This window comes from Rhinichthys klamathensis, unplaced genomic scaffold (genome assembly GCF_029890125.1).
Source record: "Rhinichthys klamathensis goyatoka isolate OS25496 unplaced genomic scaffold, OSU_Roscu_1.1 h1tg000304l_1, whole genome shotgun sequence".
Taxonomy (NCBI): Eukaryota; Metazoa; Chordata; class Actinopteri; order Cypriniformes; family Leuciscidae; genus Rhinichthys; species Rhinichthys klamathensis.
In genome coordinates, this window is record NW_026606823.1 from 95,633 (window position 1) to 114,112 (window position 18,480).

Genomic DNA, 18,480 nt, shown 5'->3' on the forward strand with positions numbered 1-18,480 from the left:
TTTTTCCCCTGCCTCAAATCAAGCCGTTCGTTTTTGTGACGTCAATAAAACGGACGCCCCTCCCGCGATTGTTGATTGACAGCAGTGATTCAACACAGACCCGCCCTCGCTCGTCCTGTCAATCATAGTCTGCGCGGACCGGCGCGGTCATTGTTGATATGCTGGAGCACTGTCTATGAGCAGAATGGCGTAAAGCGATTGTGGTGTTCTGCTCTTGGGTGTAATAACGAACACAGTCATTTTAATGTTCCTAAATCCGAACCGCTGAAGACGCAGTGGCTGAGTTTGTTTTCGAAGGGAATATTCCCCACGAGCAACGTCAATGCTCTTATGTTTGCCGAATCATTTCTCACACCAGACTGCTTTATAAACGAGGATCAGTGTAAAGCTGGTTTTGCTGAGAAGCTGCACCTGAATAAAGGATCGGAACCTATTCGTCTTCCTGCTGAACCTTCAGAAGAACTAAAGTGAGTGTAACGTTTTATTAATCTTTATATTAATATTTATATAATCTTTGCAAATCGCCAGCTGCACGCTTCACGATGAATGCGTCGGTTTACACTCAGGGTACATTACGCCATGTTTTCTATGTACAACGTTCTCAATATAATTCATAATCCCACGTTTATAATGAACAACGCGTGGTTATTGTGTTATTGTGTTACAAACGGTGTACGCATAGAACAGAGGGGCGGGGTGAGCAAAGCTCATTATCATTTAAAGTCATATGCACTGAAACGGCGTGCTGAAAACAGAGCTGTTTTTGACCAGGTAAAATAAGTGTTTTCTTACAATACTAATGAGAATTTTTAATTAAAGTATATTACAAACTTTTAATTTAGACCCTAAAGAATCATATTAGCTTGTACAAAAATGGCATTATATGACCCCTTTAAAAGCGCAGTATACCGTGAAAGAGAACTAATTTCAGCCAGTCGAGTGACAGTCTGTCTCTGACTGCAAGTGTGTGTGTGTGTGTGACTGACTGACTGCGTGTCACCGCCTGTCGGCCTAGTTAGAATATTGAATTCTCTTTATAGCGCTTGAACAAATACACATAGCTACAATTACTTCAAAATATTAATCTTGGCAAGTATTTACATAAAACAATCAGTAATAACTGATTGGGACGTTTGTCATTACTGTAGTAGGTCTTAAAGTGACAGTAACCTAATTTATCTGCTGTTGTCAGTGTTGTTAATGTTAATCAAGCAACAACAATAGGCTACAGCACAATTTTTTAAAAAGAATTTGATTAGACCAAATAAACAAGCTTTATGCATTTTTTTTGTGATTTGTGTCATGTATGACTATTGTGCATCTGACATAATACTATTATGGTAAATGTGATGTCCTAATTATAAAATATAAAAATCGCAATTTTTTTCACAAATTTTTGGAAATTACCACCACAAAATCATTCATTTTTGCATTTTCGCAAAAATCACATAAAAAAATCGTGAAATCCTGGAGGGACTGTTTAATAATGTTTGAAATGTATATTAGTTGGGCTAGTTGTTTTTGCTATGGTATTTGTAAACCTTTTGTTCATGGTATTCAGCTAAATAAATGTGAATGATAATGAAAGTTTTTTTATTTTACCTTATTCGAATCAAAATTAAGAATCATAAGAATCTGAATCGATAAAATTCAAACGATACCCAACCCTACCTGCAACTTAATCTAAACTGAACCTAAACGTATTCCTTATTCCTTTTACTCTTTTCATAACATCGACAACTGTATCAAACACAATCTTATAGCGCTCAAGAAAGATCAGCGTGACTCTAACCATCTCTAGCATATTTCAGACAGACAACACCTCTGAGAGCCTGTGTGCTTCATCAAGAGATCCAGCAATGTCTCTGTTCTCTGACAGAAAAGAAACATCCCGTACTTCATCCCAAAATGGAAATGTCAACATCAACCTAAGAAAAAAAAAATCACACAAACACTTGAATCTCCTAACTCAAAATCGTCTGCATCAGAGCCAACACAGCACCTGCTGACACAGGACAGAGTCTCAGAAAGGCTGAAAGGTCATGAGATGACCATCACCATCATCATCATCATCATCACTGCAGTACCAGGACAGAAGGATTGAGGGGACCAGGTCCCTACAACTGCAGAAAGCCTCTGGCAGTAACAGACAGAATCAACCAGGAGGAGATGAGATTTGTCATGTTTTTACATTCAAAATTTAATCAGAAAGAAAGAAACTGACAGGCAGACATGGGATGAAGATCCCGACAACTGATTCTCCCTGACATTTGACTGCCTGTCACCATCAATCTGTTGGAGAAAACTGAGTTTAATGCCAGTGTTTAAAAGCTCAGATGATCACAGAAATCCCTATAAATTGAACTGAAGTGAAATGTCAGTGTTTCGAAACAACTGACCATGGATTCTCCTTTAAATTGGACTGATCTTAATATGAACGAAGTGAAGTGAATCAGAATCTGATCTGAAACCAATGTCAGCATTTCAATGCTTGTTAATCATGGAAACCTAATTAACTAAATCTGAATTGATCTGAAATAAATCATCTGAAGTGGATATCAATTTTAATGTTTTTGTTTTGCTTTTGCTGATTTGCTGCTCACGAAACATGATAATCATCAATATTGAAAACAGTTCTACTGCTTCATATTTTTGTGGATTTTGTTTCAGGATTCTTTCATAAAATAAAAAGTTTAAAAGAACAGCATTTATTTGATATTGTAACATTATGGCTTTACTGTAAAAGGGAACAGAACGTGGCTTTTTGAACAGTAAATGCTTATTAGTTGCACTAACTCAGTCCAGACCTGCCATAAAAATAATCTTCAGAATGACAACTTGTTTAAAAATGTGACATTTCAGCACTTCTAGACAACAACTGTGCTGAGATCAGCAGTCAATGTGTGAAACTTTGAGACCCTCTTACTGTCATAGTGTTTATTATCAGATCAGCTGACGAGACGTTTATTTGCTCCAGTTTGTCTGTTTGCGCTAAATGATTAGTTTTACATCCTCGCCCAGCGCCTGGCAACCAGTGCCTGGCAACAACACCCCACCCCTCTCATCCTGGCGCTGCCGTGGCAACATGTGGTGGGCAGATGGAGAGCCGCCGCGGCTGCCAGGATAAGGTTGAACACACACAGCTAAGTGTGATGACCGCAGCCGTACGCCAGACGCCTCTTGGCCCATAAACAACCTTCCAGGATTCTCAAACATGCTCGTACTAACTGCCAATATGATTCACAAACTCCCTCTCAGCAAAACACACAAACAAACAGCTAGAAAACAACTTCAAAGCTGCACAATAAACCAGTTTTTTACATCTTCTGAGGAAATTATGAGAGGCATTTGCCCGTGCTAAACTCAACAACACTTGGGTGTTCTGGGTGGTTGCCATTACATTTCATGTGGTTAATAGAGTATTCAAAATATAGTGTGCTGCTATGTGGTTGCTAGGGAATTCTGGGTGGTTGCTCGGGCTCTGGTATGCTGTTACTAAGGTTTTTTGTTTTAAACCAATATTTACCACTAAAAGGTTAAGCATAACCCAAAACAAAGTGAACACACAAATCAAATAGGCCTTGTAAGAGTGTATATATTGACAGTATGGGCATATAAATTATTAATTGATTAATTGATATACCAATTGATAGACTGCATAGCTGTAAAAAATAAAAATAATAAATAGCCATTTTTCAGATACTTAAAATAATTAGTAACGGTCATAAAAAAAAATAAAAAAAATAAAAAGAAATAAAATACAATTATAAATTAAATTAATTTAAATTTGATTAAAACACACAAAAAAAATGACAATATTTTATTTCTAATCTCTAGTTCTTCACTAATTAAAAACAAAGTTTCCAATTTTCAGATACTTAAAATAATTAGTAACGGTCATTAAAAATAAATAAATAAATAAAATTAAAAATTAAATGAATGAAATGAAATAATACATTTAACTAATTAATTTAATTAAAACACAACAAAAAATAAAACAATAATATAACAATATTTTATTTCTAATCTCTAGTTCTTCACAAATTAAAAAAACAAAGTTTACAGTTTTCAGATACGTAAAATAATTAGTAAAAAATTATGAAATAAAATAAAATACAATAAAAATAATAAAATGAATTTAAAAATATAATAAAAAAAAAAATAAAAAAAAGTGCAGCTATGGAGTTGCTTGAGCATTCTGATTAGTTTCTCGGCGTGTTGCTATGCAGTATCTACTGAGTGTGTACAGAATTTTTTTAGTGAGTTGACTTCTGAGTGGTTGCTAGGATGATTCGAGGTATAATTCCATGTCTGTTGACCGAATGGTAAGAGATGAGCTGTGCATCAGTCTAAAACTCTGTAGTCTGGTGTTCAAATAACTAAACCTACATATGAGCAACAGTAAAGCGGAGCACCACAAATGCACACCTGACAGCCTACTCAATAATAGCAAACTCATTCAGATGCAAATGGCTCCGTCATAGTTAAAAGTTATTTTAATAACCCACTGAGAAAGAAAAAGTATGCTCGAGAACATTTAAAGAGGTCTGAACCATGACACCACCAGCGGAAAGTGCTGCTGACAAGCACATGCTGTGACCTCAACCACACTTCAACTTTACTAGAGTGAATTTCCAGGCAGCAGGTAAGCCACACGCTGGTTAAACAGCTCTGAAAGCACGCGCTGTGAACGTGTGCTGAACTTACAGTCCTGAGACGATCTGTGTTTGAACGTGAACCGCAGGTGACTCCTGTTGACATCTTCAATCGGGATCGCAACCTGCAACAAAGAAATTCACAAACAAGATGGATCTCACATACATAAGATGTGCTTAGAAAGAGACTAGGGCAGGGGGGAAAAAACCTTAAAGGGTCTTGAATATTAATAAGAGACATAAATGTGGATTAAAACAGACACATAAGCAGGGGGCAGTTACTGTGACCTTTACGTTGAACTTTAATCTTTATTGCTCAACGTCTATTTATGAGATTTTAAACATTTAAAAGGGTCAAATCATGAATTTTTATCCCCCTTTAAGGTCCAATTATAAAATGTTAATATATGGTATTTTGTGCATTTATTAACCTCCACTAAAGATAGTGAAAATCCCAACATGGATTTTAAATTGCACGCCTGAAAATTCCCAGAATACATTTGTATTTTGACACTTGGGCGAGTCAAATGAATTAATCTTATCTTATTTTAGTACACATTAGATGTGACAGTATAAGTGACGCTCACCTTGAAGGTTTCAAACCAGCGTGGCTGTTTGACCTGGTAGTAGATGACTGATTTATACTCCAGAATGCCTTCATCTCCTGCACCAGGGAAGATCACGTTCTAGATGGCAAAGAAGAGACCAAATGTAGAGTGTATTTGGGATTACATTTCTTGTTTTTTAGATTATTTTTAGAAACAGCTTTTAAAAAGAGGAGGAACCAAAGGCCATTACGTTGATCACTCCGTCATTGTGCATTTACACCAGCCAGTAAAAAACTAATTGTTGCACTGAATTTAATTTAATCTGACTCCCTGCAAAATTCAGAAGCTAATTGAGATCAGAAGTGACATGATATGAAATATTAAAGAACAAGGTTTTATTCTACCGACTGGAAAACATAAGGAGCCCATATGGTCTAAGGAGCAAAAACTGCTTGCTTTATTTATTTTATTTCTTACCATTGCACACAGTCAGGGTCAAGCATTCAACACACATACACCTACACATACACATTAACACACATACACACACCTGGCCTGTCAAAGCCTGACAAACACACACACATGCTACAGCTGACAGGCACCAATTATGAGCAATAAGTGACCAGCCGCTCTACAGGCGCAGGGACTGGGTGAGAGGGACTGACTGTATGTGAGAAAGAAATATTATGTGGGCAATAAAAAAGCACAAACAAGGGTTTTTCGTCTTCAAACCAAACCTGGGTCTTCAGCAGACAACGTTTAAATCCCATCTGGCTTCCCGTAATGTTTACACATGAGTTCAGTATGCGGAGAGAAGACAGTATTTTGCGCCGTTCGAACGTATTCGGCCTCATGAGCGCTTACACTATGAAAGCAATCCGGTGAAATGTGTTTGACTACCTGTAAATGGTCGAAAGCGGACAAGTTTCACACCCCGTTTACACCTGTATTTAGTGTCGTCCACTTGTGACCCGATCGACCAAAATCCCAGGTGTAAACAGGGCCACTGACACCATTTTAACTTGGATTAGATCTTTTCTCTCTGATCACCACCAGTTTGTTTTTATGAGTATTTCAGGTCTGAGATTGGCTCGGTCCATACTGGTGTCCCCCAGGGTTCAATTTTAGGCCCCTTACTTTTTAGCATTTATATATTTCCTCTTGGATTGCTTTTAAGAGCTTGAAATATAATCTACATTTATTATATCAAGTAGTTGTATGTCGCTCAGTTTTAAAAGTTCATATACATATTGCTTAAAAATATCTAAATCTTGCCTTTCGACGTGCAACTACTTGATATGCAACTATGCTTTACATAGAGAAGGTTAGTCAGCAATAGGCTATATGCACACGGAGGTGATGACGTACTTCCGCTAAAATTTCAGCCAGCTAAGCCAATTTCCGCTACCGCTGAGGTGATTGTTTACCAAGCGATAACGATATGTCTAGTAAGAAAACGTTTAAATTTCAGCGAACCAACAGCAGTACAGCTGAGCATTGTTGTGTGCCTCTGTGTCAAGCCTCGAGTAAGTACAACAGAGTACTTAGTTTTCACACATTTCCATCTGACGCGGAAATCAGGTGAAAACGGCCTGTCGATATCCGGAGGGACAACATACCCGAGTATGTAGCCGCATTTTAAAAAGGAGGATGTAGCTTGAAACGTATAGCTTGAAGCCCTTTTCCTTCTTGGTTGACTATGTATGACCCAGTGTTTGGATAATTTGACTCGCGTCGTTGACCGTAACCCTAGGGACATCTTGAAGCGACCGAGTGAAAAACGCCATGGTTGCTATTGACGCTACGTGCGCCAGATGTGACTTAGCTGGCTGACTTCGAATGCGGAAGAGTGTGCACATAGCCTATTGTATCATGTTTATCTGCCTTTTATTATATTATGTATTCATAATTTTTTATTTTCATTCAAATTAAGTCTAAATTATTTTCTACAATAATCAACATTATCCCTAAAAATGCTATCGACTGAGCTTCAGTAATATTGAATTTGGATTATTCATTAAAATGCTCGTCTCAAACACATTACCTCGAGTTTCTTTCCATCTTCATCGTGTACAGACATGGTGACCTCCACGTTCTTGGGTGTCGTCTTACTGCCTTTATCAAAATCCCCCTGAACCAGCGTCACGTAAATGTCATTACGAACATCACCTGCAAAAACATGTACACCGTCTCATTTTCAATTAATAACAGAATCAATATATGATTTAGAGCTAAAAACACCCCGTTTGGAATACAAATCTTAGACTTTTGTAGGAAAATGCACAAAAGTAGCTAAAACAAGTGGTGCTTGAACATTCAAAGGTCATCATTTAGGTGGTTGCTTACTCTTATTTTATTTTACTCTTAAGTAAAAAGTAAACCAAATTAGTTTTTCTTGACTATTCGGGTCCATTAATATCAACAACCGCTAAAATGTGAGAAACCCTTTGGAAAACTGTGAGAGGGATAACGCCATGGTTAGTAATATGCTAATTTGCATCATGACAAGTTCTTAACAAGTCACTTCGGCAGCTCAGTTTTCATTAATGGTCTGGGTGGACTTCTCATTGTCAATCTAGTATTTTCTCTCATTCAAAAATGTTTTCCATGATGTGATGTAAATATATCCACAGAAGCTACAGTTTGATGATGTATACCTGGCATGATGATTTCTGGGAAGCCCATTTTGCGAGCGACAGCGGTGGAACGGTCCACCAGGTGAGGGAAATCTTTACGGATCTGATGAATATCACCTGGAAGCAACTTCAGTGTAACCCACAAACCTGAGGACCAAAGGAAAAGAGTGGAATTAAATGCACACATACACACTCTCTCTCACACACACACAGTCTCCAGGACTGACACACAAAAACACTTCCTATTTGTGCTTAACAGCTCACAGGAACTTAATATAAAATTTCATTAATGATCTACAAAAAAATAATTAAGAACACCGGATTAGTTTAATGGCTGAGAAAACACCCTGCAGGAGGCAGAGCGACTGTTATTTAATGTGTAGGTGCAGAGATTGGATTGTGTTTTGAATATTTTATACCACATTAAAGACTAAAGGGAGCAATCTGAGCAAATAACGTGAGCTGTTATGAATATCGATGAAAAACGACTCTGTGGGTGTACTTATAAAACCCAACAAAGAAAAAAAATGAGCTCATACTTCACCTCAAATTCAAAAGGAAAAAAAAATGTTGAATTTTGTTATAACCATAAACATGTCTTTGCACTGACATTACTTTAAATGACAATTAAGCATATTACATCCTCAAGATCTCATTACTGTAATGCAAAATAAATCTCTTTCCCTACTGAAAAACTATAAACTAAATTAATGTCTAAATTTTAAGTATACATATCATATGTAAAATAAATAAATAAATGTATGTGTCGTGCTAGTCTCTTATGAATCACAGGGAGGATGGATTGTATTTGTGGTGATGGATTGTGATGTTATCTGACACCAGTGCATCCAGATAGACCTTGTGTCGTAAAATATTCGGTTCCCATTCTCCTTGGCATGAACAAATTCTCATGCTTGATAAACCCCATTCAACTTCAATTAATGTTGCTCAATAACTTTGTCATTTGTATGATTCAGGCGCCTTTAGATTGTGAAACTCTCCTGGCAGGAACTCTTGACACACAGTTTGATCGTATCTGGGACAAGCCTGGTCTCAATCTTCACAGATCAGCTTTTAAAATGCCATATTTTTAACTTCTCAAATGTAAACTAGGCCACATAATTAAACTGCAGTTCAAAACATCAGTCAAATAACCATCCCAGCTTAGTTTCATACCAGGAATATTCTTTTACCATAAAGATATCATTTTGTACCAGTTACTGTAGGTTAAGATACGGCATACGAGAAAACCTTGGGTAATGTAGGGACCTAAAAAAATTATTTTTTTCCTAAATTCCATTTTGTTTCTGTTTTAATTATTCTTGATTCCGTTTTAATGGTTACATTAAAATGTACTAAAAATGCAACTAATTAAAAACATAAAACTTATACAATTTAACAACAATTAATTAACAGTTTAACAAAAAATAAATTTTTAGGATCCTATGAAATCAGAGATTCTTCGTTTTAGTGGTATAATTAAAACATAATACTCAAAATGCATGAATAATCAATTGAATTGATTCAACTAAAAATTTAATAATTTAAAAATTTTTTTACAATAATAGAGCCCTATGATATGTTTTTTTGGTTGTTTTTTAGATATTCTGTGTTGCTCGTTTTATTTTAAATTTATTTATTTTTTCAGATTTTTGATTCAATACAAATTTATTATCAAAAAGGGTGGTAACCATATGAAGGCATAAAATATTAAGCAAATGAAAGTGTAACAATTATTAAATTAAATGAGCTGCGTCATGGAAATCATAGGGCCTTATAATGTTCACCCCAGTGCAGGCTTTGGGCCCAGTGACCTTTACCTTGACCTTTGTGATTGACCTCTTTGGCAGCGATGACCTTGTTGATGACTGTCTGAAGGAAGTCGTTCTCGCCAGCCACCCTGGGTGAAAAACGGGAGATGTTCAGCTGCCTGTGGCGAATGGCGTCATCCAACGCTAGCCTGGAGTTCACACACGACAGGCAACACGCCAACGGAGAGAGAGAGAGAGAAGGAAGAGAAAGAGAGGAGAGTAGTAGCCACAGAGAGCCAGATAAGGGTGGACATGAGCAGAATAAAAAGAAAGAGAAGAGATGGATGAAGAAAGCGAGAGGGAGAGAGAGAGAGGGAAGACACCAAACAGTGATACCGATACCATGACAGGGACAAAAGCCATTTTGTTAGCAAACAGTAATGCGGGATGGGTGACAGGAGAGACACAAAGAGATGCTGTAATTTAAGAGATGACCCTCCATCTCACCCAAACACAGATGAAGCTGAGTCTAAAAATACACACTAGCTGTGCTCCAAAGCCTAGTAGTCTGCCTATCTAGACTACATTTTAAAGGCATGATGACAGATCTCAACTAAAAGGCAATAAAGTTATGATATCATTTAATATGCCTCAGTTATAGTAAAAAATGCATCCAAGACAGTGGACAAGCTAAATTAATATTGATTATAAATTAAATTTTAAAAAATACAATATGTGATATAATACAATGACAATATTAAATAGTGTATTATATGAATATTTTTCTTTGTAATATAACAAAAGAGAAAAAAAAACAAATATTCAATTTAATTAAAATAATAAGTTATTATAATGATCAGCCTTACTATTTATAAATTAAATGTTAAATGAATTATATAATTAGTTTTAATTAAATTAATCTATTATCACCTGGCAAATGTATTATTAGTAGTATTATTATATTGTAAAATAATTTAATTCAAGTTAATATATAATATGATGTTATTGTAATTATTATTGTACAAGATAGTTCACTGGATTTTGGAACGGAGATAATCTGAAGTCTGAAGCTGCTACAAATCAAAACCTCCTAAAAGTGAGAGCACCCATTTTAAACACCCCACAATTCACAACAAACTCTTCCATTCCTCCTTAGTGAGTGCGTGACCCAGCTAGACTGAGAGTGGCAAAGCAGAGAAAGACTGAAGTGTAGTCTTATTAATGACAGAATGTGAGGCACGTATGGCTCTCCTAAAGAATAAGAGTGTGTGTAAAGTGTTGTTTTCAAAGAATAAATACACAGAGCATTGAGATGATACAGCAGAAATCAGGAAAACAGACACAGACAAACTTACTCTCAAATTAACCTTCTTATGCCACAAAATAAAAGGTATGACTACACAATACCTCATAAACTACCTTACTCTCTAACCCGGAGGCCCCGTCCAAATCACTCGCATTTATTCCTGATAATAGCAGAAAGAACTTAAAATACTCTATTTTTGGTCATACAGATAAGAGTACTCAGTGTGTACTTGCCTCACAGACATGAAAAATATGTCTACTTTTAAATGAATTGAATCCAATTCAAATCGAAAACAAATATTCTCCAATTACGTAATCTATATGAAACGTCCATTTATCTTTATATGTCTGTCCACTATACTGCGGAAATGATGAATCGGCATCGTCAACTTCAGCTTTGCAGCCGACACGAAAGTTTATTAATAAATTGTTCAGACGGTCTGCATCCAGTTTTTTTCTCCAACACATTCATAATCATTATTTTTTCCAGTCAGTATTATGGTATTATGGTTTGGTATTTCTCTGTAATGTAGAACAATGTTAGCAATGTTACATATCATAAGGTATTCTTTCTCAGCCCAAAAACTCATCTATTCTCCGATTTAAATAATCAAATTGATATCATAAACGTGCGATTAGTCGACTATTGGTTTGAATGAACGACTTATTGTCGAATAGAAAAATCTTTAGCCCTATTTCTTTGTTTGATGACCCAAAAGCCTCAAATATTATTGGTCAGTGAGATTTGTTTTTGTCACCATGCAAACAAATTTAGCACTTGTTTTGCATTAAACAAGAAGCTTCTCTTTACTGTAGGTGCCTGTGGTTTTATTGGTCCTTTCTAAAAACCAAGTGCCTAAATAGAGAGCATTTCACACGGTTTTCTAGGTTGAGGCAGTCATTGTCGTGATGTTGCGTTCACCTCCATAAAGACTGCTGTGATGAACTCATACTCACGGCTGGAACGGAATGAAGTGTTGCTTGTCCTCATCGTCCATCTTGCCCGTGATGATGTCTGTGACGTCCATCACTGCAGAGAGAGGAATGAGAAGAGAATAATATCTGCAGAGAAAGTGCCTGGGAAAACAACTCTGGGTGAATCTCATGAAAAGAAGAAATAACCAACTCATATTTCATCCCAAAATCAAAAGAAAAAAAACAATGAAATTAGGATTTTTTTAAAAAGATTGACTATTGCGACATTATTTGCCATTTACTTTAAAGGGTTAGTTCACCCAAAAATGAAAATTCTGTCAGTAATTACTCAACCTCGTGTTGTTCCAACCCCGTAAGACTTTTGTTCATCTTCGGAACACAAATGAAGATATTTTTTATTAAATCTGAGAGCTGTCTCACTCCTCCATAGGCTTCTATGGGATTGAAACTTGCCGGCCTAGAAAAGTTATTAAAGACATCGTTAAAATAGTCCAAGTGGCTCAATCTTAAGTTTATCAAGTGATGAGAATACCTTTTGTGCACAAAAAATAAATAAATAAATAACGACTTTATTCAACTATTCATTTCCTTCAGTGTGGGCCTCTGAGCGAGTTCACGAGAGCGCCACGACGCATGCGCGAGAACTGAGAAGATGACGCAGATGGGTCTCGATGTAGTTTAAAATGGTGCTAAAGTGTGCATTTCCTGACGTCCGAATCGTGAGAAACCAACGAGAAACCGTAAAAGTGCCTTACCAATGTCGCAAAATGATTGGCTTACCTTTCACACTTTCCCATCAAATTATTGGAGCGCCATCTTCTCAGTTCTCGCACATGCGTCGTGGCTCTCGTGAACTCACTCGAGGCCCACACAGAAGAAAATGAATTGAATAAAGACGTTATTTTTATTTATTTTTTGCACACAAAAAGTATTCTCGTCGCTTGATAAACTTGTAGTCACTTGGACTATTTTAACGATGTCTTTAACTTTTCTGGGCCGGCAGAACGAGATTACATAGAAGCCTATAGAGGAGTGATCCAGCTCTCAGATTTCATCAAAAATATCTTAATTTGTGTTCCGAAGATGAACGAAAGTCTTACAGGGTTGAACAACATGAGGGTGAGTAATTACTGACGGAAGTTTCATTTTTGGGTGAACTAACCCTTTAAACAGACTGTCCCAGCAAATTCACATTTCCAAATTTCCATTACAATAATGCAAAAGTGGTATATTACTTAAATAAATAAATATCACATCATGGGAATAACTACTGCATTGAATTCAATTAATTTAATAAATTAAATTATTTTTATTACTTTATGACTTTTCCTCACATAGCAGAAATGAGAATTCTGTGTGAAAAAGATATCCCAAATTTTACTTGTTCTAAAAAAAGGCTTTTTTTTTCTTTATGCAAAATACTTTTTCCCCCTTTTAATTTTAGGGTGTAATAGGATCTTAATATTTATCTGTGAAGATTCATCCCATCACTGAAAAACATAGTAAAGCACAACAGAAAGAATCCTGGAAGCTTAAATTTGTGGTTTATAAGGTGAGAGCAGCCAAAACTTTCTAGATAAGCTGTCAACCCGCAGCTATTACTGACTGAACATCGCCTCTAAATGGCCATTTGGCCTCGTGTGCAGGAGTGGCCGAGCTGAGATTGAGTTTACAGCAGGCAACAGGAAACTGATGAGCCATAATGGAAGCGTTGGCTTGTCTCTGAATGTGACACATTAAAGGTGACATTGCACATGCAGGTTCTGCCTCTTCCTTCCTGGCCCACATAAAGACTAACGGGAGGGGGAGAGAGAGAGAGAGAGACAGAGACAGAGAGAGACACAGAGACACAGAGAGACAGAGAGAGAGACAGACAGAGACAGAGAGACAGAGACATAGACAGAGACAGAGACAGAGACAGAGACAGAGACAGAGAGACAGAGAGAGAGAGAGAGAGAGAGAGAGAGAGAGAGAGAGAGAGAGAGAGAGAGAGAGAGAGACAGAGACAGAGACAGAGACAGAGACAGAGAGACAGAGAGACAGAGAGACAGAGAGACAGAGAGACAGAGAGACAGAGACAGAGAGACAGACAGAGAGAGAGAGAGAGAGAGAGAGAGAGAGAGAGAGAGAGAGAGAGAGAGAGAGAGAGAGAGAGAGAGAGAGAGAGAGAGAGAGAGAGAGAGAGAGAGAGAGAGATGCTTTCCCACTTCAAAAACCGTTTGATGTTGAAACCAAAGGCTGCATGTCCCTCCTCATTCTCCTGTTCGGACTTATTTATTTATTTACAACAGAAAATCAGATTTCCTTTTTTCCATTGAGACTAAGGTACCAAGTTCACAACAGGAGGAACCTATTGTGCACAATAACTGACTTGTAGCAGTAAACAACCACCCACAAATCTAAGTAGCTTAATAAAGTAATATCACATCTATCATCAAGACACAACATCAGGAGACATTCATAAATTGTGTAATGCACTGGACACTGAAGTTGAACTCTAAGTGTCAGGATCAGAAACAGTAATGGTGATAAGTGGACACAAATATCAGGGTAAAATATTAGGGTCACTTTACTCCAACCAGCTCAAGACTTCTACTGTATACTCTAATTGTACATGTAATAAAACCATATTTATCTACAGGCAGACAAAACACCATATCAGTGGAAAGGCCATTGTTTTCAATGCATTAAAATTGCATGAATTCAGTAAGATTGGTGCATTCAATTTTCTACGGCTTGTTGCGTGTCACGTTTTGTAGCTTATATGCAATATATTTTTACATACAAGGCTTGAACAATTGTAAATGTATGCAATCACTAAAAATGACAAATAAAAATACAGATTACAAAACGGCTGCAAAATATATTTGCATGTATAGTTCAGTGTTTCCCCTAGGATTTTTTTTCGGGGGGGGCTGCTAGTGTTGCGGAGCGGGCGTGTTACGGATACGTGGTGTAAAATTTTGAGCAATCAAAAAGCATGTCTAATTAATTGAAATAGTGTATTATGAATCATTAAACGTATACATTTAAAAAAAAAATATATGAAAAAAAAATGTCACACTAATTCTGTGTTGTGTTTTTTCTGGTAATAAAATGAAGACATAAAACACAAATTTTATCATCATTTATCATCAATTTTAATCATATGAAATTAAATAAACATTTTGTCAAATAACGTGCTGCACAATGAGCTTTAGGCCCTACTGTTAAAATTAAAACATGGATTATTCCTTAAAAAAATTCCGTTTTGATGATAATTTATTTGGATTAGTGTTAGTATTATTACATTGGGACATATCTAAATTCTACTGTACAACGGTAATATATTTCTGTCAAGTTAAACCGAACTTTTATTTTGATGGGTTGCCGTGAAGACGTTTTGAGTTTGTGTGTTTGTCATAATGATAGTTTTTCTCAAATGAAGCGGTTAAATGATCACGAAGTGACTTTCGGAGTGGATCTAGAGCCTGGAGAGGAAGTTTTTGCATTTGTGTCTTTATATATGCAAAAAAACAGCTCAAGCGTCACACGTGCTTCAGTGTGTGTGTGTGTGTGTGTGTGTGTGTGGTAAATGGAACTGCGCGTCGGCTGCACCATTCATTCACACAGAACAAGCAGGATTAGTATTTAAATTGTCTTTGTGGTTTAATATACACACACACTTGTCTACATCGCGATTTGATTTCAAGTGTATACTGAACTGCTTTCTATTTATTCCTCAAAAGATTGACAAATTCCATGAAATTCCGCGTTATACAGTAAATTTCTTTTTTATGACTGGATTTCGTCAGCAATTTAGGGGGGGCGGGGGGTCGTTTTGGGGGGGCGGGCCGCCCCCCCAAAACAATGGTAGGGGAAACACTGTAGTTAAACTGTGGCAACTCGGTATTAGCAATAATTGTCTAAAAAAATAAAATATATAACAAAAAATAAAAATAGTAGAAGCAATAGTTGGTGTTCCTGTGGATCAACAACAAGTAGAGTTTGTCAATAGCAACAAAAAGGTCCTTAAATCACTTTGGATAAAAGCATCTGAAAATGAATCAAAGTACATTTTTGTTGCTATTTTGATGGACACTATGGTTACCATGCTAAGTGTGCATTGAGTTTTATGTGTGAAAACAGAAAGCGAGGCACTACCTGCCACACCGAAGGGTCTGCGGAGGCCGGATGTTAATTTCTTAGTGTTGTTATCTCTGAGCTCCATTCGGCCCACTCGAACAATCTGACAAACAAAACTGATTTTCTCCCTCGTCAGGTCTTCACTCCCCAGATCCTGGAGAGAAACACACCAACACAGAAGCATAAGTGTAAAAAAAAAAAAAAAAAACACACACACACACAAAAACATGCACAATCATGTACTAAAACGCCCCATGTCATTTTGAGCCCCCAAGCGGCGATGCTCCAGGTGTTTCTGCCTAAAAACATCTAGTTAAACTCAAACTTTTATCCAGGAAGGCAATGATTGATCCATGGATTGGGCCGGTGTACACAGACTGTTAGTACGGCTTATGGGTGAAGGGTAAATTGTTTCGAGAAGTGTTTGATTGGGGGCAGCAACTCATTCCCCGCTGGGGGTTTGCAAATATGTACCTATGCACAAACACACACCAATGCATATGCTCTATAATTATTAAATTATGAACATGCAAATACACAAATGCATGCAATTAAAAAAAACGAATATCCTTCATAATAGAACTTATAAACACAAGAATTTGAATAAACAACTTCAATGTGATTTCATGTTCATAATAAGTCCCTTCCCAGCATAAAAAAAAAAAGAAAATGAAAAAGAAAAGAACGGTTCTCATTTGTGGGTGCAAATGTGTTTAAGTACCGACATGCACACACATTAATGAATATTTAATTATTAATTATGTACATGCAAATACAAAAACACAAACGCATGCGATTAAAATAAAATAAAAAATCCTTCATAATAATGTGTAAGAAATACAAGAACTTTAAAATGATTTCATGTTCATAATAAGTCGTTTTTTTCCTGTGTTAAAGTACAGGCAGATGCCAACACATGTACATGGACACACACAATATGTGCAACGCCACAAGTCAGGCAGCATCTCCAGTGAGCTTCTTTATCCGCTCCTCTAATGACCGTTAGCTCATTACCCTTTACAGCGTTAATGATGATGCTGCTTTCTCCAACACTTTAATTACCAATTCGACAACACGACTGATGAACACGAATTAAAGTGTCACCCAATAATACCGTGATTACTCATTAAGGAACAATGCAAGAGACGGGAACAGACGAATGGAATCAAGCCGTAACCGAGTCATTTACATGACGATGTTTCCAGGAACGAGCCGATAATGAAGCAGCGCATCGGCACAGGACGACACATTTGAGTGTTCAAATCAAACAATTAGGTCATGCATGTGAAGGGTTTCACGGGTGGCCTAGCGGTTTGCACACATGCCCCAAATTAGCGTTGTTCTAAAACCCAGTAAGGTGATGCCATTTTAAAACATGGCATTATCATAACCACATTTCCGGCCAAATTTTAATACAAAATCACATGCATTTTTAGTAGAGGACAGAGTAAGTGTTAACAAAAACATGATAATCTTGACTGAAATGGGTCAAAAGCAAAGCTGAAAATAATAAGTACCGTGAATACGGCACGCAGGTTATGCAGCTGATCGATGTCTTTCGCCAAACCTGAGCTGGACCAGCGTACAAGATAGTTTTCACTGCAAGGAAATGTAGAAATAAATAACAGATATTAATGGCATTACTTTTACTACAAACCTTTTCCCCCTAAAGCTCAGATGGTAGATCATAGCACTAGCAAAGTCAGGATCATAGGACTGATTCCCAGTGAATGCATATATTGATAAATGTACAGCTTTAATGAATGTAAGACGCTTTCGATAAAAAAGCTTTTGCAAAATGCGAATGTATTTCTCTGTGAACACACTCAAGTATAATAAAATTCATCATTCACTGCTGAAACAAACCATTGAGAATTGTGTGCATGGTACAAACACTGTGATGTGTAAAACGTCATGGCTGCCAAATGAGGGTGAGTTAAGAAGGGAGAATTTTTTTTTCTTAAATTACAAATAATATCACTGATATAATTATTAATAACAATTAAATATAATAATAAAAGCTATAATATTAAATAATGTTAAAAAATGACTTTAAATCTCTGAACAAAGTCATTATTTGACCGCTATGTTTAGGACTGCATGGCTTCTCATGCATGCAAGTGTAAGCGTTTGAGTCCATGTGTGCACTGACCTGATAAACTTCGACTCAATCGGATCATAGAGTGACATCAGCACTTCTGCATCTTCTCCGATTTTGCACACGACATTCTTGAGCGTGACGAACAAGGCAAACGAGGGTGTGGAGGCAAACTTCGCCTGCCTGCTCAAATCCATGTTCTGCTTCTGAGACTGAAAAATAAATAAATCCATAAAAAATATGGTAATTAATCTTTCAAATGTGCTTCGAGTCAAAGTCAGCCAGACTAATTACACAGGCGTTAATCACTGTCAGTCTCAAAGAATTCATGGGACTTTTTACACCTGGTCACTTCATGCGCGTTCTCTGATGGGATAGCTATTCGATCGTGAAAAGACCAGGTGTAAATGCCGAAACGCATTCGAG

At 36.8% G+C, this 18,480-nt stretch overlaps 1 protein-coding gene across 3 annotated transcripts in view; it reads right to left on the reverse strand.

Moving 5' to 3' along the window:
• The window catches only part of dock1 (dedicator of cytokinesis 1), a 283,215-nt gene that overhangs the window by 87,944 nt on the left and 176,791 nt on the right, over positions 1-18,480 (reverse strand). For 2 of the 3 annotated variants that reach the window (XM_056270649.1, XM_056270648.1), the window contains 9 exons: positions 18,109-18,266; positions 17,474-17,555; positions 15,975-16,110; positions 11,853-11,925; positions 9,660-9,799; positions 7,861-7,986; positions 7,248-7,372; positions 5,243-5,341; positions 4,708-4,780 (listed from right to left, as the gene is read on the reverse strand). In XM_056270649.1, coding sequence (XP_056126624.1) covers positions 4,708-4,780; positions 5,243-5,341; positions 7,248-7,372; positions 7,861-7,986; positions 9,660-9,799; positions 11,853-11,925; positions 15,975-16,110; positions 17,474-17,555; positions 18,109-18,266 — 1,012 coding nt within the window. The remainder of the gene's footprint in view (positions 1-4,707; positions 4,781-5,242; positions 5,342-7,247; positions 7,373-7,860; positions 7,987-9,659; positions 9,800-11,852; positions 11,926-15,974; positions 16,111-17,473; positions 17,556-18,108; positions 18,267-18,480) is intronic. The other variant, XM_056270650.1, reaches the window with a different exon arrangement.